This window comes from Choloepus didactylus, chromosome 7, assembly GCF_015220235.1.
Source record: "Choloepus didactylus isolate mChoDid1 chromosome 7, mChoDid1.pri, whole genome shotgun sequence".
In the NCBI taxonomy this organism is placed as follows: Eukaryota; Metazoa; Chordata; class Mammalia; order Pilosa; family Megalonychidae; genus Choloepus; species Choloepus didactylus.
This window is the reverse complement of record NC_051313.1, coordinates 93771187-93797151: the sequence shown is the minus strand read 5'-3', so window position 1 is coordinate 93797151 and position 25965 is coordinate 93771187. Positions and strand designations below refer to the sequence as shown.

At 37.6% G+C, this 25965-nt stretch overlaps 1 protein-coding gene across 7 annotated transcripts in view; it reads left to right on the top strand.

Annotated features, from left to right (window-relative positions):
- Positions 1-339: 339 nt before the first annotated feature.
- Positions 340-25965, top strand: part of PRIM2 (DNA primase subunit 2) — an 804531-nt gene continuing 778905 nt past the window's right edge. For 6 of the 7 annotated variants that reach the window (XR_005217813.1, XM_037842555.1, XM_037842554.1 and 3 more), the window contains exons 1-5: positions 353-508; positions 1204-1360; positions 3137-3240; positions 6786-6865; positions 8321-8441. Coding sequence is in view for 6 of the 7 variants with exons in the window: in XM_037842555.1 (XP_037698483.1) it covers positions 1213-1360; positions 3137-3240; positions 6786-6865; positions 8321-8441 (453 nt within the window). In the remaining variant the exon portion in view is untranslated. Of the gene's footprint in view, positions 509-1203; positions 1361-3136; positions 3241-6785; positions 6866-8320; positions 8442-25965 lie in introns of all 7 variants that reach the window. The other variant, XM_037842552.1, reaches the window with a different exon arrangement.

Genomic DNA, 25965 nt, shown 5'->3' with positions numbered 1-25965 from the left:
GAAGTGATGAGTGCCAGCCTGCAGGTTAAAGCACTACATTTCCTCTAATATGTAATCTTCGTCGGTGTTCACAAACGAAGTTAGATCGGCTCATGCTTCAATATGCGGACGTTTTTGCTTCTACCATTCCAGAACCCCAGATTCAGCTGTCAGAAACACACCGACTCCACATTCAGGTGGTGCAGCTTAAAATCTTGGGAGGAAAAAGCCAACTCTACTAAACTTAAAAAAAAAAACAGGCCAAGCTGATGAAAAGCGCAGAAGTGCCCATTGAGCATGCGCCGGGCCCGCTCGGGGTGGGCGGGACGTTTAGAGGGCGGGCTTTCGTTTTCGCTTCCGGTTCTATGTGCAATCTCCCGCCACTCGGGAGAAGTGTCTGTTGGTGTGGTTTTCTCTCGTTTGGTGTGGTTGTAGGTGAGAGAAATTCCCGTGGATTGTAGGACGGAGCGCAATCCTGGTATTAAGGCTTGCAAGTCGAGAAAAAAAGGGAGAGCACTTTGCGGGCGGTGTGAGTAGAGGGATCGGTGGATATTGCGTATTGGTTGGTTGGTTGGGGCTGAGACACGCGTGCGGGTGTCGGATTGAGGGGAGACAGCTTCGCCGGGGTGCAGGGGGATCGGGGGTGGGAACATGAGGAGAACTTGTAGATTCTCCCTAGAAGGAGTTCTGAAGGACACTTGCGACCCTGCCCAGTAAGTCTCTTATCTAGTCAGAATCTACCGCACCTTCTTCCGAATTCAGGATAGCAGCCCATATAAAATCTTATCTTGGGAGCTCTTTACTACTTTCGGTTTGGCGCTATCGATTGGGGAATCGTTTGTTGGCCACGTAAATGTCAAAACAAAACAAAACACCTTACTCTTGAGACTGCAAGGAACTAAGGGCGATGACACACAGACCTGTCCTGAGCAAGCAATATCGCTTGACTTTCTGGTTGCTGGAAGTTAGGACCACCACACTGCATCTCCCCCAGCACCTGCCTCCCCTTTCCCCAAAATTACTACAGGTGTATTTGTACTACACGTATAGAAAATTTGGAAAATACAGAAAATATACCCAAAGATAATCCTTGTTAACATTTTATGTATGTCCTTCAACTTCAATTTTTTCCATACCTGTGGGATTATTTTTCATGCTTTTTGATTTTTTCTTTTCAAATCCACTTTCCATCACTTTAATTTTGTTTATGTGCTTCCTTCCAAGGTAACCAAGATGCAGTTTTTTGGAGGACAACGGAGGAAGTTGAAGTTGTCAAGTGACCAAAGAAGTTACCCTCATAGCCTTCAGTTTTACCTGCAGCCACCATCTGAAAACATATCTTTGATAGAATTTGAAAACTTGGCTATTGATAGACTTAAATGTGAGTGATATTTAAATTAGAATTTACATAGTATTGAAAAGCTTACTTATGCTTTGTGATAATGAATGAAGGCATTTCCACCCCTTCATTCAGCAATTCATCCAACAAATATTTGTTGCAGATTTGCTATTCATTCATTTTCTGACTGTAAAGTGGGTATGTATTGAGTGCTGCTGTGTTCTAGGAGGTGGGGGTTTTGAGGTGAATAATGTAATTCCCATCTTCAAAATAACAATTCAGTATTTTAAGTGTTGTAGTTGAGGTAAATGGTGCTTTGAAGTGCAGAAGTGGGAGTGACTGACAGTCTGATTAAGGCTTCTTAGAGAAATTGAAATGTTGTCTGGACTTTGAAGGATGGGTAGAATTTCCCAACAAAGAAGAAGTGAACGGTTTTTTTTCAAGTTGAAATAACAACCTATACAAAGGCTTAGGGACGTGAAAGAGAATATCATATTTTGAGGGAATAGTGTCAAGTTCAGGATGGATGGAGAAGTATGGATAACGATAGCATTTTGTGTCACGCTGATGTAAGAAGGAGGTGGCAACTGTAGTGGGGCCCTCCTTATCCTCTTTGTGTTGATGTAAGAAAGGAATGGGCTAGGCATGAACTGAAGCAAGAATATTAGCACTGTCTTCAGAGTTTATGTTTCGGGATATCCTTGTGGGAAAGAATATCAGAAGGAGAGTTGAGATACTGTAATTATTCTTAGAGGAGCATGGTAAGAACTGCTAATACAGAGAGATGAATACTCAGTACCTGTTGGTTGAATGAAAGTGATAGCAGGAGAGAAAAAAGTTTTAGTAAGTTAGCTGTCAGGTGCCTTATAGGGATTAAGATGATGATTGAGAAGTTTACCTTGGGTTTGGCATGTAAGAGGTGAGATGGTAAGAGCCTGCACTGAGGTCATGACAGTGGCAATGATAAGAAGGGAGAGATTTGAGGGATATTTAGGAGGTATGATTGACAGAATTTGGTAACTAGATGTGAGGAGTGAAAGAGCAGAAGGAGTTGGCTGAAGTTCCTGTTTGGATGATCTGGTAGATAGAGACTCTGCTCTTGGAGATGGGGAAGGCAAAAGGAGGAGCAGGATTGAAGGGAAGGTAGGTTGGTGTGGGACACCATAATAAGGAGGCACCTGTAGGATGTGAGTTCATGCACAGAAGACCACTTAGATTTTCATTCTTGAATTAAAAAATGCCTCTCATTAATGGAAGAAGAATTCATCTAGGGAAGTGTGGACAAGGGATTTTAGGAACTTCTGAACAGTATGTAGCACCTGTTCAGGACGGTTCATTTGGATAGTTTGATGGCCCTGCTTCTTCACTCTGGTGTCCTCTGTTTGCTTCATCAGGAAAGGAACAGCTTTTTTTTTTTTTTCTGAAAAGCCAATGCTAACTAAAGGAAGCAGTCAACCTAACAGATAGCTTTAAATGAAGGGATGTAAACAAGTGGTGTTTAATCTTTTTTTCTACCTTGACACACTTGAAGGATACATTTCTTTGCCCAATAACATCCTTCTCTCTCCCCTGGTTGAGAATCCTTGGTTATGAGACATGGATATTTTCTGTATGTGAATGGAAATTATCTTCCTACAAACATACATAATTTATGTAAATACTTGCAGAAAATAAAACTGTTACACCTTGTCGTCTTTTATAAATAATTATGAGATTTCTAAGGTATCCTACATTTTATTTGTCTGTGGATTTAATTAAAAAATTATCTTCCATTGGTATCTTTTTTCCATCCCTTTTATTTTCTTTGCTTTTTTGTAGTGCTAAAATCAGTTGAAAATCTTGGTGTGAGCTATGTGAAAGGAAGTGAGCAATACCAGAGTAAGTTGGAGACTGAGATTCGAAAGCTCAAGTTTTCCTACAGAGTAAGTAAAATGGGGGAAAAAATCCTTCTGTTTGGATATATTCATATACTTAATGTCAGTTGTGGGAAAGGTGTTGTAATAGGTACAGGTTTTTTTTTTTTTTAAATTTAACCATATTCACATATATAATTCAGTGCTGTTAATTACATTCACAATGTTGTGCTACCATTGCTACTATGCATTACCAAAACTTTACAATCAACCCAAATAGAAACTCTGTACAATTTAAGCTTTAACTCCCCATTCCCTACCCTCACCCAAGCCCCTGGTAAACTATATTCTAGATTCTGACTCTGTGAGTTTATTTATTCTAATTGTATTGTATCAGTCAGATCATGCAATATTTGTCCTTTTATGTCTGGCTTATTTCAGTCAACATGATGTCTTCAGGGTTCATCCATATTGTTACATGTATCAGAGCTTCATTCATTTTTATAGCTGAATAATATTCCATTTTATGCATCTACTACATTTTATTTATCCATTCATTGGATTACCTCCATCTTTTGGCAATTGTCAATAATGCTGCTGTGAACATTGATGTGCAAAATATCTGTTCGAATCTCTGCTTTCAAATCTTTTGGTTATATACCTAGAAGAGGGATTGCCAGACCATATGATAATTCTATAACTGACTTTCTGAGAAACTGCCAAACTGGCTTCCATAGTGGCTGTACCATTTTACATTCCCCCTAACAATGAATGAGTGTTAGTTAGTATTGTTCAACATCCTCTCCAACATTTGTAATTTTCTGTTTCTTTAAGAGTAGCCATTCTAGTGGATGTGAAATATCTCATTGTGGCTTTGATTTGCATTTCCCTAATAGCTAATGATGTTGAGTGTATTTTCATGTATTTTTTGGACATTTGTATATCCTCTTTGGAGAAATGCCATTCAAGTCTTTTGCCTATTTTTAAAATGGGTTGTTTGTCTTTTTAGAGTTGAGCAGTGGGATTTCTTTATATATTCTGGATATTAAACCCTTATTGGGTATGTGGCTTTCAAATATTTTCTCAGCACAGAGTTTTTATAAAGAGTAATGTAGCATAGACTCTGCCTGTCTATGGGGTGATTGACATTTAGTCAGATGATTACAATACAGCATTGTTTCTCAGCCTTGGCACTACTGACATTTTGGGGATGATAATTCCTTATTGTGGGAGACTGTCTTTGCATTGTAGGATGCCTTGTAGAAGGATGTTTGGTAGCATCCTTGACCTCTACCTACTAGATGTCTCCAGACATTGCCAAGTGTCCCCTGGGGACAAAATCTCTTTGGGTTGGGAATCACTGCATTACAGGATGGTGCATACAGTTATTAGGTATGCTCCAGGAATTCTGAAAGCCCATATAATTACCCAGCTCAGGTTGTGGAGGTTTGGAAGGCTTCTCAGAGGAGGTAGTGCTAGAACTGCATCTTGATGGATGTGATCAGATTTTTATTTGGGAAGATGACTGCCAAGAACAGATTAAAAGGGTCATGTCTAATAGAATGAAGACCAGTTAGGAGCCTGAAAATGACAAGAGTCTGAATTAAGTAGAGAGGAGAGGACAGGTTCAAGAGATGATATGAAGGTAGAATCAGAAGATTTTAGTGATTCATTACATGTAGAAAGGAGAGGGAAGAGTTATGAATGACACCGAAGTTTCTAGGTGGGGCAACTAGGTAGGTGGTGGTCATATTTTGAGATGTGTTAGATAGGAGGAGAAGGAGGTCTGTGAAGAAAGTTGTGGAGTTGTTGAGAATTTGAGGTGCCTGTGGAGATGTCTGGTGGGCATTTGGGTTTACAGGTCTGGACTTAGGAGATATTGGAAGTATAGATTTAAGGGAATGTTGGGAACACTGGGAGTTGGTGAGAGTACCCTGGGAGAGTATTTGTGTGAGCAAAGATGATGAGGGAGGACAGGATGTGAACTATATCCATATTTGAGGTTAAGTGAATTGAAGGAGTCTGGGAAGGAGATCAAAAGGGAGCTGCCAGACAGTTAGAAGATGACCCAGGATAATAGTGTCATAGAAGCCTAGGAAAGCTGGAGTTTCAGTAATAATGATAAGAATAAGAATAATAATAGCAAACATTTGTATTATTCTTGATGTGTTCCAGACCCTATTCTAAGCACTTTACATATATTAGCCTTATGAGGTAGGAACTATTATCATCATCATTTTACAGATGAGCAAGTGATATGCTAAGTCATTTGCAGCTCATAAGATAGTAAGTAGTAGAGCTAAGATTTGAATCTGGGCATGGATTGGTGCTCCATGGTGGGTGTTCTTAAGGCACACAGTTTTAGATGCTTGGGATAGATCATGTAAGATAAGTAGTACAGCACTCATTGGATTTGCAAGTTGGGCAGGCGCTTGTAAATAAGAGCAGAAGCCAGATTGATTACAGTGGTTGGAGGAGGGAGATGAAGAGGTGTGAATAGAATATTTACTCTTAAGATGCTTAGCTGATAGAAAGAAATGTATATACAAGCATACATAAATGTATGACAGGAGATGATTGAACATGTTTATGAGCTGAGCAGAAAGATCTAAAAGAAAAAGAAGAGGAAAGAAGAGAAGATACTTTGTTGAGAGAAGTTGATAAATCAAGATGCTTAAGAGACAAGAGCAGATGGAATGCAGGGTATAGGGATTAGCTTTTTGTAGGAGGAAGGATAAATGCTTTGTTCATGGAGATAGAGGGAAAGGCAATGCAATGTGTGGGTGCAGAAGTTTTGAATTGAAAGAGTCTCTGACTGGTGGCCTTTCTTTTCTCTAAAGTAGGTGAAGTCATCTGAGAAAAAAGGGGAAAGTGTCATGGTAGGGGGCTAGGGGCAACTGGTGAATTTTGAAATGACTTTTCTGAGAAGTGAGGAAGGAGATGGCTTATGTCAAATCCCAGGTCTCCTGCTTACAAACTTTGTGACCCTATACCTCAGTTCCCTCATCTTTAAAATAGGCATATAATAGTGTGTAACTCATGGGGTTATTTTAAGGATTAAATGGTTTAATGCTTGAAAAATGCTTGCATTAGTGCCTCATGCCTTGTAAGCGCTCAAGACATGTTTGCTCTTACTGTTTTGGACTTGAATAAGGATTCCTTGGTGTTGGTAAGGAATTTTTAATATTCCATATTCCCATAGTTATGTGCTTTTTCTTCAGTGTTCTTTGTATTTTGGGAATAGGACTGGAGAATATAGCTGTAGATTAATTTAGAATCTCAGGTTTGCCAGGTGGTTGGAATTAAAGAAGTTGATGCTTTGTATAAGAAGTGAATCTTGAGTATAGATTGGATAAGGAAGTTAAGTCAGGAGGGGCTGATAGATAAGAAGAAAATAGTGAGGTCCAAACCCAGGAGGTTTTGTTGAGATCAGTTCAGTTCTGAAGTCCACGAGATTGCTACCTTAAGTACAATGATAGTTGTCCCAGAAAGCATATTTTGAAATTTGCATTTTTGAAACTTACTTTACCATTGACTTATGCTGACTCAATATTTCTTTATACTTCTTCCATTTGAATGCATTTATTTTATTCGTGTGTCATATTATTTTTAAGGAAAACTTAGAAGATGAATATGAACCACGAAGAAGAGATCATATTTCTCACTTTATTTTGCGCCTTGCTTATTGCCAGTCGTGAGTATACATTTACACTTTCACAGTTAAATCTGATACCCTGGCTTGTAAATTGGTATATGGAGAGTTTATATGAGTTGTATTGAACATAGGAAAATTAAGAATAGCATCAGGAACCAGTGGTATAAGAATTGATATGCTTTGACTTATTTCCAATGTCTTCACACTTCATGCCTCCCTTTTACTTTCGCTGGTAGAATTTCAGATTATATTTGATGCATGGATTTTGTTCTCTTTATATTCTTTCCCTAAGTACCTGTCTGAAAGAGTATGCAGTGGTGACTTTGTACAGCAGTGAACCTTTCCTCCTCCATCACTGGAGGAAAAGGGGCTAGAGGTACCGTATTTTAAAGGCATCAACCCCCTTTTAGGAAAGATCAAGAAATGCTTATTGATTGAAACTTTAATGAGTTGAACACTGTTGTAATGAATTGTACAAAAGAAGTTGTTTACTAAAAAATACGGAAAAAAATTTCTATTGCAGTATTTTGCCTATTTAAATACTCTTCTATTCTATTCTATTCTTTCTCTATTAATTTGGCCAAGTAATGTTTTTATGGAGATTTCTTTTTATTAAGAGGCTTATCAAATGAGTGTATTGTTTACTATTCCAAGATGATAATAATTGAGAAAGTTTTCATTAGCTTTGGTCCTAGAGTTGCTCTTTTGTAATAAAAAAGCATATGCAGTTTATGCAATTTATGCAGTAAATGAATTACTGACAAAATAAATTTTTTTTCATCTTGAAAAAAATTAAATCATATTTTAAATGCAATAGGGTTACTATTTTGTAACATAAGCATAATGTCCATTATGAATCTGTTTGTTAGTTAATATATTTGGATATTAGCTTTTCTTAACTTGAGACATACTTCTGCCTATTACATTTTGTAAAACTATAAACAAAATTTACTTTGCAACGTTTATCTGATCATAACTATTCAGAAATAAAGTTACTTTAAAAATTGTTCTTCTGGCATTGATAAAACCACCTCAGACCAAAGGAATAATCTATTTTCTAATGCAAATGATTTTTTTTTAAAATTTAATTTTATTGGGATTGTTCATATACCATACAATTATCCAGAGATCCAAAGTGCACAATTAGTTGCCTATGGTACCATCATATAGCTGTGTAATGCAAATGATTTTTATGCAGTTACATTAAATGCAATAAGCTCCTTTCTTTTGTATTATATGATAATAATGCAGCTGGCTCAAAATATTTGGTATTTATGTTCATACCACCCCTCTTGCTTATATTCAACACATCCCTTGAAGATTGTGGAAGCCAGTATGTCAGTCATACTTTATCATTATAGAGGACTTGTGTGCTTTGAAAACTATCTGTTGGCATCTTGCCTCATGTTTGAATATTGTTTCATAAAAATTTCTAGGACTTAAAAATCATTGGACTTTTAATTTATATTCATAACTTCCCCATTTCCGTTTTAGTGAGGATCTTAGACGCTGGTTCATTCAACAAGAGATGGATCTTCTCCGATTTCGTTTCAATATTTTATCTAAGGGCAACATTCAGAATTTCTTAAAGGATAGCCATTTGCAGTTTGAGGCTGTAAGTATATTTTTGTATTATTTCTAATTGTCTTCAACATCCATGCCTCTCTTTTTCCTTCAAGTACTGGCACAATTTCAAATTGCATTTGATGTACGGTGTTGGTTCTCTCTACATTCTCTTCTCAAGTGCTTGCCTGAAAGAGTAGGCAGCTAGTGACTTTGTATAACAGCAACTCTTTCCCCCTCCATGATGAGAGGAGGAGGGGATCCTTAATACAAAAGCCTCATATTCCTGTGGCTTTATTCACTAAATATGTGATTTAGTAAAGCACAAAAGTTTTAATCTGTAAAAGTTCATCTTTAAAGAGAATCTTGTAGGTCAAAATTTTAAAGCTTATAAAGAAGAGATAAGTGATAGTTATTGCTTTGGAGGAGTGAAGGTGGAGGGGGTAATATTATATTTTAAAAACCAGTTGTCAGTAAAATCTGCCTGTCTGAATAGTTTTTAAAATAGTTTTGCAGACAAATGTGAATGATTTACATATTGGAATTATATAAAAACAATATTGTTATGTTATATATATATATATATATATATGTTATATATAATTATAATGTTATAATGTTTTTAAACATTTTAATCACCCTAAAAGAGAAACCCTGTACCTATTAGCAGTCACTCCCCATATCTTCTTTTCCCCAGCTCTTGGCAACCACTGACTGACCTTTCTGTTTCTGAATTTGCCTGTTCTGGACATTTCATATAAATGGACTTATACAATATTTGGTCTTTTGTGACTGGTTCTTTCACTTAATGTAATGTTTCAAGGTCACTAGTGTTGTAGCATGTATCAGTACTTCATTCCTTTTTATTGCTGAATAATATTCTGTTATATGGATATACCACATTTTATCTATCCATTGATTAATGGACATTTTGTTTGTTTCTGCTTTTCAGCTATTAGGAATAATTTTGATGTAAATATTTGTGTACAAGTTTTTGTGGGGACATATGTTTTCATTTCTCCTGGATATATACCTAGGAGTAGAATTGCTAGGTCATAATGTTTTGAGAAATTACCAAACTGTTTCCAAAATGACTGTACCATTTTACATTCCCACCAGCAAAGTATGAGGGTTCCAATTTCTTCACATTCTTGCCAACACTTGGTATTGCCTGTCTTTTTTATTATAGCCATTTTAGTGTGAAGTGATATTTCACTGTGGTTTTGAATTTGTATTTCCCTAATGACTAATTGTGTTGAGTATCTTTTCATGTGCTTATTGGTCATTTGTATATATCTTCTTTGGAGAAATGTATATTCAAATACTTTGCCCATTTTTAAATTGAGTTTTTTTTCTTTTTATTGTTAAGTTGTAAGAGTTTTGTATATACTCTGGATACATATCTCTTGTGAGATATGTAATATGCAAATATTTTCTCCCATCTGAGACTTCTTTTTCTTAAGGTATTGTTTGAGCACATCAGTTTTTATCTTTTTTTTTTTCTCTTTTTGCTTTGTGCTTTTTGTGTCATATTTAAGAAGACTTTGTCTAACCCAAAGTCATGAAGATTTACTCCTTTGTTTTCTTTTAAGAGTATTTTTATAGTTTTAGCTCTTACATTGAAGTCTTTGATCCATTTTGACTTGATTTTTGTACACAGTGTGAGATAGAGGACCAGCTTCATTCTTTTTCATGTAGCTATCCAGTTGTTCCAGCACTTAGTCTTATTTGCCTTCCCTTGTATGTGGTGAATTGCTTTTCTCTTGCTGCTTTCAGAATTTTCTTCTGTTTGGCATTTGGCAGTCTGTTTAGCATGTGTTGTGCAGTGGGTCTATTAGGATTTATTCTGTTTGTGGTGCATTGGGCTTTTTGAATTTGAATATTTACGTCTGGAAATTTTCAGCTATTTTTCCCCAAATATTCTTCCTGCCCTTTCCCTTCTTGTCTCCCCTTGGGACACCCATGCTGCATATGTTTGTGTACTTTGTGCTGTCAGTCATTTCCCTGAGACTCTGCTCAAAGTTTTCCATTCTTTTCTCCATTTGTTCTTTTGTCTGTTTGAATTTGGTTGTTCTGTTTTCTAGCTTGCTGATCCTTTCTTCTGGCACTTCAAATCTGAGTTGTGTCTGTAGCATATTTTTTCCATTTTTTAAAATTTAATTTTATTGAGATATATTCACATACCGTTCAGTCATCCAAAGTGTACAATCAGTTGTTCACAGTACCATCATATAGTTGTGCATTTATCACCCCAATCTATTTTTTGAACATTTTCCTTGTACCAGAGAAAGTAAAAATAAGAATAAAAAGTAAAAGTAAAAAAGAACACCCAAATAATCCCCCCCACCCTGTTTTTCATTTAGTTTTTTGCCCCCATTTTGCTACTCATCCATCTGTACACTAGACAAAGGGAGTGTGATCCACAAGGCTTTCACAATCACACTGTCACCCCTTGTAAGCTATATTGCTATACAATAGTCTTCAAGAGTCAAACTACTGGGTTGCAGTTTGATAGTTTCAGGTATTTACTTCTAGCTATTCCAAACTAGCATAATTTAAATTTCATCTACAGTGTCTTTTTTTTTTTGTCTGTTGCCACCCCTTCCTCTAATTTAATCACTCACCCGATCTTCAGGGATATCTAGGCAGTGACTACCCAAACTTGTTCATGTAGAAAAGGGTGTTGACATTATGGGAATAGGAGACACATCTGGTTGATGTTCTTGAAGTGTCTTTTATTTCCATAATGTTCTATTTTTCTATGTATTCTTTCAAATTCTTCTTTATGCTCCCCTAGTGTCTTCTTAATATCCTTTATCTCTTTATGCACATTTTCCTTCATTTCTTTGCATTGATTCAGGAGATTTGTTTGAGATCAGTCTTGGATTAGTTGTTCCAGATTCTGTGTCTTCTCTGACTTTTTGATTTGTTCCTTTGACTGGGCCATTTCTTCCTGTGTTTTAGTGTGCCTTGTGATTTTTTGCTGTTATCTGGTCATCTCATTGTCTTGTTGGGTCTGTTCTGTAGGCTGATGATTTCTCTCTTGTCTAGGATTTACTTGTTGCCTGGGTTTATATTAGGACGCTGCTTTGACAGTTATGTAGTCAGTATTTCTCAGCTGAAACAGGACCAGGTACCCATGCAGGAGGTATAAACCAGCTTTGGTGTGCCTGGGATAGGGTCTGGAGAGGTCCTGAAAAACCCTGCCTATTTTCTTCTGCACTTTCTGGCCTGCCCAGCAGATATTGCTCTGTGGTTCCTTATTCTTCCTTAGAAGGTGTTTACCTCCTGGAACCCAGCAGTGTCTGACTGGGCGGGGCTGAAACTGTGGGGTTCCCATGCTCTCACTTTGCCAGCTGATATCTGGCTCAGTGTTGAGCTGTGTGCCCCTCTGTGCTTGTGGTGGAGTACTCCCACAGCCTTCCCAGTCCCCAGCCATTACCCAGGCAAAGGTCAGGCTTTGCTGTTGCCCTCAAGGGTGGGCGATGGGCACCAGATGTCACAACCAGAGTTACAGTCTCTGTCTATGTTTTCTCAGACTCTTTGTCTTTCATTGACTTGGACTTTGAAATACCCTCCCCTGTCCCTCGGGTCCCCAAACAGTTGATTCAGACAGTTTCTGCCTGGCTACTTGCTGCTTTTGAGAAAGATTCTGCCATTCCCTCCCTAATCTTGCATTTTGGAAGCTTTTCCTTGGTGCCCTTTATATTCTGCCTTCCCCAGTAACTTGAGGCCTGCTCTGATACCCTGTGAACTTGGGTCTTTGTGTCTGGAAATAAGTGGGGATCTGTCTCACTGCTGTGAGAGATTTTATAGCCTGTGTCCCCAGTGGGAGGTTGGAGGATTCCAGCTGCTGCATCTGGGCAGTTTCCAAGATGCATGGGACCAAGTGAGGCTGGTCCAGGATGAAGTTTCCTCTCTGGTATTTTTCTCTTTTCTTTGATTCAGCATTTGTGGGATCCTTCTACAGTCTTTACCTTCCTCCAGAGTTCTGAACAAGTGAGATTTGCCCCCTTTTTTTGCAGAATCTCTGGGGAGATGTTTTCAATAGCTGTCTTATGTCACCATATTGATGACATCACTCCTATATTAATTGATATTAAACTTAACCTTACATTCCTGTGATAAATCTCCCTTGGTCATGGCATATAATTCTTTTTATCTGTTGCTGGATTTATTTGCTTGTATTTTTTTTTTTTATCTTCATTTTATTAAGATATATTCACATACCACGCAGTCATACAAAACAAATCGTACTTTCGATTGTTTACAGTACCATTACATAGTTGTACATTCATCACCTAAATCAATCCCTGACATCTTCATTAGCACACACACAAAAATAACAAGAATAATAATTAGAGTGAAAAAGAGCAATTGAAGTAAAAAAGAACACTGGGTACCTTTATCTGTTTGTTTCCTTCCCCTATTTTTCTACTCATCCATCCATAAACTAGACAAAGTGGAGTGTGGTCCTTATGGCTTTCCCAATCCCATTGTCACCCCTCATAAGCTACATTTTTATACAACTGTCTTCGAGATTCATGGGTTCTGGGTTGTAGTTTGATAGTTTCAGGTATCCACCACCAGCTACCCCAATTCTTTGGAACCTAAAAAGGGTTGTCTAAAGTGTGCGTAAGAGTGCCCACCAGAGTGACCTCTCGGCTCCTTTTGGAATCTCTCTGCCACTGAAGCTTATTTCATTTCCTTTCACATCCCCCTTTTGGTCAACAAGATGTTCTCCGTCCCACGATGCCAGGTCTACATTCCTCCCCGGGAGTCATATTCCAGGTTGCCAGGGAGATTCACTCCCCTGGGTGTCTGATCCCACGTAGGGGGAAGGGCAGTGATTTCACCTTTCAAGTTGGCTTAGCCAGAGAGAGAGGGCCACATCTGAGCAACAAAGAGGCATTCGGGAGGAGGCTCTTAGGCACAACCATAGGGAGGCCTAGCCTCTCCTTTGCAGCAACCGTCTTCCCAAGGGTAAAACTTATGGTAGAGGGCTCAACCCATCAAACCACCAGTCCCCTATGTCTGTGGTCATGTTAGCAACCATGGAGGTGGGGTAGGCCAATACCCCTGCATTCTCCACAGGCTCCTCAAGGGGGCTCTACATCTTTTTTTTTTCCTTGTTTTTCTTTTTTTTTTTTTAACTTTCCCTTCTTTTTTAAATCAACTGTATGAAAAAACAGTTAAAAAGAAAACAAACATACAATAAAAGAACATTTCAAAGAGACCATAACAAGGGAGTAAGAAAAAGACAACTAACCTAAGATAACTGCTTAACTTCCAACCTGTTCCTACTTTACCCCAAGAAAGTTACCTAATACAGCAACATTTCTGTGAACTTGTTCCTCCTATATCCATCAGAAATTAACAGACCATAGTCATTCCTGGGCATCCCCAGAATGTTAAATAGCTTATCTGTTCTTCTTGGATTATTGTTCCCCCTTCCTTAATTGCTCTCTATTGCTAGTTCCCCTACATTCTACATTATAAACCATTTGTTTTACATTTTTCAAAGTTCACATTGGTGGTAGCATATAATATTTCTCTTTTTGTGCCTGGCTTATTTCGCTCAGCATTATGTCTTCAAGGTTCATCCATGTTGTCATATGTTTCACGAGATCGTTCCTTCTTACTGCCGCGTAGTATTCCATCGTGTGTATATACCACATTTTATTTATCCACTCATCTGTTGAAGGACATTTGGGTTGCTTCCATCTCTTGGCAATTGTGAATAATGCTGCTATGAACATTGGCGTGCAGATATCTGTTCGTGTCACTGCTTTCCAACCTTCCGAGTATATACCGAGAAGTGCAATCGCTGGATCGAATGGTAACTCTATATCTAGTTTTCTAAGGAACTGCCAGACTGACTTCCAGAGTGGCTGAACCATTATACAGTCCCACCAACAATGAATAAGAGTTCCAATTTCTCCACATCCCCTCCAGCATTTGTAGTTTCCTGTTTGTTTAATGGCAGCCATTCTAAGCGGTGTTAGATGGTATCTCATTGTGGTCTTAATTTGCATCTCTCTAATAGCTAGTGAAGCTGAACATTTTTTCATGTGTTTCTTGGCCATTTGTATTTCCTCTTCAGAGAACTGTCTTTTCATATCTTTTGCCCATTTTATAATTGGGCTGTCTGTACTATTGTCATTGAGTTGTAGGATTTCTTTATATATGCAAGATATCAGTCTTTTGTCAGATACATGGTTTCCAAAAATTTTTTCCCATTGAGTTGGCTGCCTCTTTACCTTTTTGAGAAATTCCTTTGTGGTGCAGAAACTTCTAAGCTTGAGGAGTTCCCATTTATCTATTTTCTCTTTTGTTGCTTGTGCTTTGGGTGTAAAGTCTAGGAAGTGGCCTCCTAATACAAGGTCTTGAAGATGTTTTCCTACATTATCTTCTAGGAGTTTTATGGTACTTTCTTTTATATTGAGATCTTTGGTCCATTTTGAGTTAATTTTTGTGTAGGGGGTGAGGTAGGGGTCCTCTTTCATTCTTTTGGATATGGATATCCAACTCTCCCAGCCCCATTTGTTGAAAAGACCATTATGACTCAGTTCAGTGACTTTGGAGGCCTTATCAAAGATCAGTCGGCCATAGATCTGAGGGTCTATCTCTGAATTCTCAATTTGATTCCATTGATCTATATGTCTATCTTTGTGCCAGTACCATGCTGTTTTGGCAACTGTGGCTTTATAATAAGCTTCAAAGTCAGGGAGTGTTAAGTCCTCCCACTTCGTTTTTCTTTTTTAGAGTGTCTTTAGCAATTCGAGGCATTTTCCCTTTCCAAATAAATTTGATAACTAGCTTTTCCAAGTATGCAAAGTAGGTTGTTGGAATTTTGATTGGGATTGCATTGAATCTGTAGATGAGTTTGGGTAGAATTGACATCTTAATGACATTTAGCCTTCCTATCCATGAACATGGAATATTTTTCCATCTTTTAAGGTCCCTTTCTATTTCTTTTAGTAGAGTTATGTAGTTTTCTTTGTATAGGTCTTTTACATCTTTGGTTAAGTTTATTCCTAGGTACTTGATTTTTTTAGTTGCTATTGAAAATGGTATCTTTTTCTTGAGCGTCTCTTCAGTTTGTTCATTTCTAGCATATAGAAACATTACTGACTTATGTGCATTAATCTTGTAACCCGCTACTTTGCTAAATTTGTTTATTAGCTCTAGTAGCTGTATCGTCGATTTCTCAGGGTTTTCTAGATATAAGATCATATCATCTGCAAACAATGACAGTTTTACTTCTTCTTTTCCAATTTGGATGCCTTTTATTTCTTTCTCTTGCCAGATTGCCCTGGCTAGCACTTCCAGCACAATGTTGAATAACAGTGGTGACAGCGGGCATCCTTGTCTTGTTCCTGATCGTAGAGGGAAGGCTTTCAGTCTCTCACCATTGCGTACTATGCTGGCTGTGGGTTTTTCATATATGCTCTTTATCATGTTGAGGAAGTTTCCTTCAATTCCTACCTTTTGAAGTGTTTTTATCAAAAAGGGATGTTGGATTATGTCAAATGCTTTTTCAGCATCTATTGAGATGATCAATTGATTTTTCCCTTTTGACTTGTTAATGTGTTGTAATACATTGATTGATTTTCTTATGTTGAACCATCCTTGCATGCCTGGAATGATCCCCACTTGGTCATGGTGTATGATTTTTTTAATGTGTCTTTGGATTCGATTTGCAAGTTTTTTGTTGAGAATTTTTGCATCTATATTCATTAGGGAGATTGGCCGGTAGTTTTCCTTTTTTGTAGCATCTTTGCCTGGTTTTGGTATTAGATTGATGTTAGCTTCATAAAATGAGTTAGGTAGTGTTCCATTTTCTTCAATGTTTTGAAAGAGTTTGAGTAAGATTGGTGTCAGTTCTTTCTGGAAAGTTTGGTAGAATTCCCCTGTGAAGCCATCTGGCCCTGGGCATTTATTTGTGGGAAGATTTTTGATGACTGATTGGATCTCTTTGCTTGTGACGGGTTGGTTGAGGTCTTCTGTTTCTTCTCTGGTCAGTCTAGGTTGTTCATGTGTTTCCAGGAAATTGTCCATTTCTTCTGCATTATCCAGTTTGTTGCCATACAGTTGTTCATAATATCCTCTTATAATTTTTTTAATTTCTTCAGGATCTGCAGTTATGTCACCTTTTTCATTCATTATTTTGTTTATATGGGTCTTCTCTCTTGATTTTGTCAGTCTAGCTAGGGGCTTGTCAATCTTGTTGATCTTCTCAAAGAACCAACTTTTGGTGATATTTATCCTCTCTATTGTTTTTTTGTTCTCTATGTCATTTATTTCTGCTTTAATCCTTGTTATTTCTTTTCTTCTACTTGGTTTAGGATTGGTTTGCTGTTCATTTTCTAGCTTCTTCAGTTGATCCATTAGTTCTTTGATTTTGGCTCTTTTCTTCCTTTTTAATATATGCGTTTAGTGCTATAAATTTCCCCCTTAGTACCGCTTTTGCTGCATCCCATAGGTTTTGGTATGTTGTGTTCTCATTTTCATTCGTCTCTATATATTTAGCAATTTCTCTTGCTATTTCTTCTTTAACCCACTGATTGTTTAGGAGTGTGTTGTTTAACCTCCAGGTATTTGTGAATTTTCTAAGTCTCTGATGGTTATTGACTTCTAATTGTATTCCATTGTGGTCAGAGAATGTGCTTTGAGTAATTTCAATCTTTTTAAATTTATTGAGGCTTGTTTTATGTCCCAGCATATGATCTATTCTGGAGAAAGTTCCGTGAGCGCTAGAAAAGTATGTGTATCCTGGTGATTTGGAATGTAATGTCCTGTATATGTCTGTTAAATCTAATTCATTTATCAGATTGTTTAGGTTTTCAATTTCCTTATTGGTCTTCTGTCTGGTTGATCTATCTATAGGAGAGAGTGATGTGTTGAAGTTTCCCACAATTATTGTGGAAACATCAATTGCTTCCTTTAGTTTTGCCAGTGTTTGTCTCATGTATTTTGTGGCACCTTGATTGGGTGCATAGACATTTACGATTGTTATTTCTTCTTGTTGAATTGCCCCTTTTATTAGTATGTAGTGGCCTTCTTTGTCTCTCAAAACATCCCTGCATTTGAAGTCTATTTTATCTGAGATTAATATTGCTACACCTGCTTTCTTTTGGCTGTAGCTTGCATGAAATATTTTTCTCCATCCTTTCACTTTCAATTTCTTTGTGTCCCTGTGTCTAAGATAAGTCTCTTGTATGCAACATATTGATGGTTCATTTTTTTTGATCCATTCTGCGAATCTATATCTTTTAATTGGGGAGTTTAATCCATTTACATTCAACGTTATAACCGTGAAGGCATTTCTTGAATCAGCCATCTTATCCTTTGGTTTATGTTTGTCATATTTTTCCCCTCTCTATTAATATCCTTTATTGTACCCATACCGAATCTCTTTAGTATTGAACCTTTCTCCAAGTCTCTCTGTCCTTTCTTTGTTTCCCTGTCTGTAGGGCTCCCTTTAGTATCTCCAGTAGGGCAGGTCTCTTGTTAGCAAATTCTCTCAGCATTTGTTTGTTTGTGAAAAATTTAAGCTCTCCCTCAAATTTGAAGGAGAGCTTTGCTGGATAAAGTATTCTTGGCTGGAAATTTTTCTCACTCAGAATTTTAAATATATCGTGCCACTGCCTTCTCGCCTCCATGGTGGCTGCTGAGTAGTCACTACTTAGTCTTATGCTGTTTCCTTTGTATGTGGTGAATTGCTTTTCTCTTGCTGCTTTCAGAACTTGCTCCTTCTCTTCTGTGTTTGACAGTGTGATCAGTATATGTCTCGGAGTGGGTTTATTTGGATCTATTCTGTTTGGAGTTCGCTGAGCATTTATGATTTGTGTATTTATGTTGTTTAGAAGATTTGGGAAGTTTTCCCCAACAATTTCTTTGAATACTCTTCCTAGACCTTTACCCTTTTCTTCCCCTTCTGGGACACCAATGAGTCTTATATTTGGACGTTTCATATTATCTATCATATCCCTGAGGTCCATTTCGATTTTTTCAATTTTTTTCCCCATTCTTTCTTTTATGCTTTCATTTTCCATTCTGTCATCTTCCAGGTCACTGATTCGTTGTTCAACTTCCTCTAGTCTTGTACTATGAGTGTCCAGAATCTTTTTAATTTGGTCAACAGTTTCTTTAATTTCCATAAGATCATCCATTTTTTTATTTAGTCTTTCAATGTCTTCTTTATGCTCTTCTAGGGTCTTCTTGATTTCCTTTGTATCCCGTACTATGGTCTCATTGTTCATCTTTAGTTCTTTGAGTAGCTGCTCTAGGTGCTGTGTCTCTTCTGATCTTTTGATTTGGGTGCTTGGGCTTGGGTTATCCATATCGTCTGGTTTTTTCATATGCTTTATAATTTTCTGTTGTTTTTGGCCTCTTGGCATTTGCTGAACTTGATAGGGTTTTTTTAGGATTTGTAGACCAATTGAAGTCCTTATCTCTAATTTATCAGATCTACAGCTTCGTGGAGTACACTTTCTCTAACTAATCAGCAGGTGGCGTCCACGAGCCACCTGTTCTCCACAAGCCAGTTCTCCCCTGCTTAGCCTTTTTGGTGAGTGGGGGAGTGAGTCTTGTGGGGTCCAATTGGTGTACCAAGCTTGCGTGTGTAGTTGGTGTTGCCTGCCCTGTATATGGTGCATGTTTCTGGGCAGTCAGGGAGGGGGGGTGGCCCTAACAATCAAATCTCCCTGGTGATCCTGGAGTTTTAAAGCTGCTGCAATAGTCTAATCCTTCAGTTCAGTCCTGCCACAGTTTGTCTCTGCCACTGACCCACAAGTCCTTGGTATTGGCGTATGGCTCCTGAGACTTGCAAGTGGGCCCCTCTTCCAGGCTGTGCACCCCGGGTCCTCTGTTGAGGGATGACTGTGCTATGTCACAGGTGAGTGCCGTCCCCCCAGGGCAGTTCTGGGCTGCTGGGCTGTGTAGGGAGGCTCCCAGTCTGCTGAAATGATGGCTGAATGGGGCTTTGTTAATTCACACTGCTCCACCTTCCCAACTCTGGGACAATCAGCTGAGGTTGCAGGGAAGGCTAATGTCCACGCCCAGTTTTGTGGTGTGTGCCTGTTATTTGAAGCACTTCCGTCACACTGGGTTGTCTGGGGCAGCTCTGGGCTATGGGGCTGGCGATGGGCATGAGTGTTTCTTGTCCACCAGGATGATGGCTGTGAGCGGACACCCCCCTTTTCTTGGGAAGTTGTGGTGTTTAGTGAATTTTCTCAGCCACTGGATTATTGCCTTTTGTCTCAGAGCTCTCTTAGTTCTGCTCTTGACTTGACCTGCCCAAATTGCAAGTCTTTGAAGCTTTCTGTATTGGGCTTCTTAGAGTAATTGTTTTAGAAAAAGAAAAAAGGATTTAAAAAAAAAAAAAAAATAAAGGGCCCTCCTCAGAGATCTAATGGGTTATTGAAATGCTAAGAGACAAAGCAACCAGGGCCATTAAGGAAAGGTCCACAGGGCAGAGAGATCAGCTTTCCTTCGGGATTTGCATATGTGCCTCAGGGCCTGAGCTCTGCCCTTCCCCTTTCTATGTTCACCAGAACTCCAAAAATCCTCCGCTTTTATTTTGGAGTTTTTCGTGTTGTTTTTTTCTATGCCTGTCTCCTCTCTGCTGGGCTGGCTGCTCTCAGATTCTCTGGTGTCTGGTCTCAGTCTATCTATGGTTGGAGTCTGGATCAGTAGAATGAGTTTCCGATAAGGGCTGCCACTGCAGTTCTCCCTTCTCCTTCCCGGAGCTGACAGCCCCTCCTCCCATGGGACTGAGCCTGGCAGGGAGGTGCGCGGGTCCCCTGGCCGCAAAAACTTACAGATTTTGCTGATCTCAGCAGTTCCACGTTTTCATGAGTGTTGTATGAAGTATGCCCAAAGTCAGATTGCTCTGTGGTGTCCAGTCCACGCAGTTCCTGGCTTTCTACCTACTTTCCTGGAGGAGTAACTAAAACATACAGCTCACTAGTCCGCCATCTTGTCCCGCCTCCTGCTTGTATTTTGTTTAAGGTTTCTGCATCTACATTCATAATGGATATTTGCCTTTAGTTTTCTTGTGATGTTCGTGTCTGGTTTTGGTGTTAGGGTAATAGTGCCGTATAAAATGAGTTGAGAAATGTTTCGTCCTTTTATTTTTTGGAAGAGTTCTAGAAGGATTGGTGTTAATTTTCTTTAAATATTTGGTAGAATTCACCAGAAAAGCCAACTGGGCCTGGAGTTTTTCTTTACAGAAGGTTTTTAATTATTTATTCAGTATCTTTACTTGTTGCTGTATTTAGATTTTCTATTTTTTCTTAATTCAGTATCGGTAATATGTGGAATTTGTTTCAATCTAAATGATCTAATTTGATTACATACAGTTATTCAGAGTATTTCCTTATAATCCTTTTATTTCTGTAAGGTTCTGTAAGGAATTCCATTCCTGAATTTAGTAATTTGAGTCTTAGCTCACTAGCCCACCCCACCCCCTCTCTCTTTAGTCAGTCTAGCTAGAGACTTGTCTATTGTTTTTCTATTCTCTATTTCATTTATTTCCATTATTATTTTTGTTATTTCCTTCCTTGTGCTTGCCTTAGGTTTAGTTTGTTCTTTTCTAATTTCTTAACTTGGAAATTTAGGTTATTGATTTGAGATCTTCTTTTTTAATATAAGTGTTTATAGCATCCAGTTTTCCTCTAAACACTGCTTTTACTGCATTTCATAAGTTTTGGTATGTTGTGTTTTTGTTTTCACTCATCTCACAGTACTGCCATGTTTCTTCTTTGACCCTTTGATTATTAGGACTGTTGTTTAATTTCCACATATTTGTGAATTTCTCAAATTTCCTTCTGCTGTTGATTTTTAATTTCATTCTGTTGTGTTCTGAGAACATATTTTGTAAGATTTCAGTCCTTTTAAATTTATTGAGTCTTGTTTTGTGGCTTAAGATATGGTCTATTCAGGAAAATGTTCCATGTGAGAGTGATAAGAATGTATATCTTCTGCTTTTGGTTGGAGTGTTTTTTAGATATAATCTGTTAGGTCTAGTTCATTACCATGTTTTTCATTCTTCTTTTTTCTTGTTTATCTTCTGCTGATTTGTTCTATTCATTATAGAAAGTGGGGTATTGAAGTCTATAGTTATTAATGTTGAATTGTCTGTTGCTCTCTAAAGTTGTTTTGGTTTTACTTCATGTATTTTGGGGCTCTGTTGTTAGGTGCATGTGTGTTTATTTTTATTTTTATTTTTTTTTAAACTTTTAATTTTGAACTAATTTCACATTTACAGGAAATTTATAAAAATAATAGAGAAACAATACATAGAACTCTAGTGTATCCCTCACTCTGTTACCCAGATTTACCAACTGTTATAATTTGGACTCTTTTTTTTCTTTCAGCTGTATCTATCTATCTATCTATCTATCTGTCTATCTTTATTTAATTTTCTTAACATTAGCAAGTATGTTGCATACATCAGGGTGCATATGTGTTTATAATTGTCATATTTTCCTGATGAAATGTCCCTCTTTCTCTCTAGTAACACTTTTAGTTTTGAAGTCTACTATGGTCTGATTTTAGTATAACCACTTTAGATCTTTTATGGTTGCTGTTTGCATGGTGTTCTGGTTTGCTAATGCTGCTATTAGGCAAAATACCAGAAATGGATTGGCTTTTATAGAGGGGATTTATTGGGTTACAAATTTACAGTTCTAAGGCCATAAAATGTCCAAACTAAGGTATCAACAAGAGGATACCTTCACTGAAGGAAGGCCAATGACATCCTGAACACCTCTGTCAGGTGGGAAGGCGTATGGCTGGCATGTGATAGTCCTTTGCTCCCAGGTTGTGTTTCAAAATGGTTTTCTCCAGAATGTCTCTGGGCTCCTCTCTGTCAGGTCCTGTGTATCCTTTCTTCTTTCTCCCAGGGCGTTTCTCTCTAAGTGTCTGGGGGGTCCTCTCTTAGCTTCTCCAGGGCAAACTCTGGGCTTCATCTTAGCTTAGCATCTCCAAATGCCCTTCTGTCTACGTCTCCAAGCATCTCCAAGCATAAGCATCTGTGTTGGCTCTTAGCTTCTCTCCAAAATGTCTCTCTCAACTTCTCTTGGAGAGTTTTATCCTCTGTGCTCTCTGTGTGAGCTCTCTTTAAAGGACTCTGTTGATCTAATTAAGACCCATCCTAAATGCGTGGGGCCACACCTCCATGGAAATAATATAATCAGAGTTCTCACCCATAGTTGAGTTGGTCTCATCTCCATGGAAACATTCAATTAAAATGTCACACCCTAATAAAAAGGATGAGTAAGTCTGCCTCCACAAGATTGCATTATAGAATATGACTTTCCTGGGCAATGTCACATATCCAAACTGGCACACATGGTGTATCTTTGTCATCCTTTTATTTTTAACCTCTTTGTGCCTTTGAATCTAAAGTGTGTCTCTTGTAGATGGCATATCATTGGATCATGTTTTTAAAATCCTTTCTGCCAATCTCTGCCTTTTGATTGGAGTGTTTCATCTATTTACATTTAATGTAATTGCTGATAGGGTAAGCTTTACACCTGTCATTTTGCTATTTATATTGTCTATGTCTTATGTTCTTTTTTCCCCTCTATTTCTCCACTATTGCCTTCTTTCTTGTTAAATAGATATTTTTCTGTGTACAATTTTAATTCCCGTGTTTATTCTACTACATATATTTTTGAGTTATTTTCTTAGTGGTTTCCCTGGGACTTACAGTTAATATCTTATCTTAAAATAATCTGTTTCAGATTAATGCCAACTTAATTTCAATATAGAGTACAGAAAATTTGCTCCCATAAAGCTCCATTCACTCCCCCTGCCTTTGTGCTATTATTGTCATACAAATTACATCTTTATACATGAACACAGGTAAATTTTTTGGGTTTTTTCTTGTGTGAAAATGTCTTTATTATACTGTCACACTTAAGTAAAGTTTGGCTTGTTATGCAGTTCAGCGTTGGGAATAATTTCTCATCAGGAATTTGAAGGCATTGTCTTGTAGTTTCCAAAGTTGCTTTTGAGGGGTCTGATGCCATTTTGATTTCTGATTTTTTATGTGTAACTTTGTATGTGTTTCCTCCCCCATCTGCCCCATCCGCTCACTGCCTTTCTGGTAATGTGAAATTTCATGATGCTGTTTGACTCTTTTTCATTTATTAGGATGTGAACTTGATGGGGCATTTTCATCTGAAGACTTGGATTCTTCTGTTTAGGAGTTTTCTTTTTATTATTGCTTTTATAATTTCCTCTACCCTGTGGCCAGTGGGGATTCAAAGACGCTTGAATTCATGTACTGTTGATTAGCTTGCGCCTGTTCCCTGTGGCTCTTCCATTTCTTTTATACTTTTCTGACTTTTACTATTTCATTAATAGGAACATGCACATTTTCTTCATTTTGGCTAGAATGTTTGGTTTGAATTTGAAAATATTATGCTAAAACAGGTGTTAGTGATTCTTTAATGCCATGTTTTAGACTCAGGACAAAGCAAGGATTGGGGGTATGAGGGAAGATTATTGGCATTTGTTGCATAAGGTAGTCTCTGATGAGTCTTGGGCTGTTCTGCGTAAATCAAGGCAGAAGGAAGCGATGAAGGGTCGGGAACCATGGGGCCATCCTGGTTTCCATGTAGCAGAAACTTGATTCTAGCATACGTATTTTAGAATCTTCCTGGACTTGAAGTGCCTGTGTGTCTGGTTTGTATGCCTTTCTTCAATTTCCATAGAGCTGCAATGCCATTTTTATTGATCTGCTTCTGTAAAATAGACTTATTTTTACATTAGGAGGAGGTGTAATGCTATAATTAAGTCATACTATTTGCTTTGATGGAGAAAAAGTGTATATTAATTCCTCTACATAGATTTTTCCTCTTAAATTTGCTTTTGTTCATATTATGGCTGATATAATTTTTTTTTGGATAAAAATTTTTATGCAGTGAATGGGGCCCAGTTTTTAGATCTAGGACTTTTAGTGTTTTATTCCTAATTCTGACAGTGCTTTGATACTTAGGATTTTTTTAGTCTGTGTTTGGGTTTCTATTGGAATGTGACTGATTCCAGGTCGTATGTTTCTCTTTATGAAATAGAAAAGAAAGCCTTAACATGAAGTATTCAAAAGAAAAAAACCTTGATATTTTAATTTTTTTGACTTGTATGTAAGTAATTTGGAGTTTAAATCTGAAATTTCCAAATAGGATTCGAAATGGATAAATATCATTGTCTTTGTGAACAATTTTGGATCTCTCATTTCTGAGTTGATTGAGTTAACCTTGTGCCATAGTAAAGGTGAATGGATAAGGTTAAACAGATTCTATTTATACTTTTTCAGTTGACCAGTTGGAGAAAGGTGAGGCTTTGACAGCTGTCATCTTCAGACAAAGGGTCTCTGTGCTGTTGTAGTTTATTCTTTGACAGCAACTTGTAATTTACTGTGATGTTCTAAAACCTCTTTAGAACAGTTAAAAAATATTTTTTATTTGATGTGAAATATCAGTTGATCTGATGCCAGGATACTTTTATTAGAAGAGTATAGAATGGCAGGGACAGTGAAGATGAGCACGCTTAAAAATGTGGAGAATATTGTCTATGTCACTCATGAAAACCTACTGCATATTAAATAGAACTAGTGTTGTCCAATTGCTAGATATGTTCGGGGGAGTGAGGGATTTGAGTAATGATAAGTGAGGCTGATAACCTTATTTCCTGGATCACTGAAAATAAGTATTTTTAAAGTTTTGAATTGCTTATTTTTGCTTATTAAATTAGTGTTTCTTATCCTGAACCTAAGATTTAAAATTTGTTTTTAGTCCCTTGTAGTTTGACATCTTAATTTCTTCTATCTTAGAAATTATTTCCTGACCAGTTACTTCTTTTTAATTAATATGAACTAAAGTTTAACTTGTCATTCACTTTGTATTGTGTAGAATCTTAAAATTGTGTTGTATGTTCACTTGTCTAGCATTATTTCTTAGATATTTGCAAGTTGGTCTTGAGATAGTTGTGGTTTTCTGATCATTTGGCTCATATTATTTTCAATGTTAATTGATCTAGGTTGGGTTGTTGTAGCTCTTTGGGAATGTGCGTTCATCATGGTGGTCAACTCTATCGCTATTATAATATGAATATGCCATTTACCTGATAAATATGGCTCTCTTTATACCTACTGTCTGGATTCTGTTTACCATAGCCCTATTAATTAGTTGCCAAGTGATTTTAGAGTGGTGCCTACAAAATACAGAAATGTATGTACCTTTAATTTTTTTCCTTTTGACGCAGATTAAATTTCAACCAACAGGGAGTTTGTTAATACAGCTGAGAAAGACACACAGATGTAAGCCTAGCACAGACTAGAGAACAAATGTATTTGAAAAGCCTGGAAGCTTCTGACAGGAAGAAAAAACTTCTGACAAGCTGTTGACTATGAAAGAAATAGAAATGGGGCCTGGAAATGAGTGAAGTGGGATGGTTAGACATAATGCTCTCAAAACTTTTGATGGAAATTCCAGACCTAAAAGGAACTGAAGGGGAAAGGATTAATAATTAGACAGGTTGAGTTTTATCTTCTGAGTAGGGGT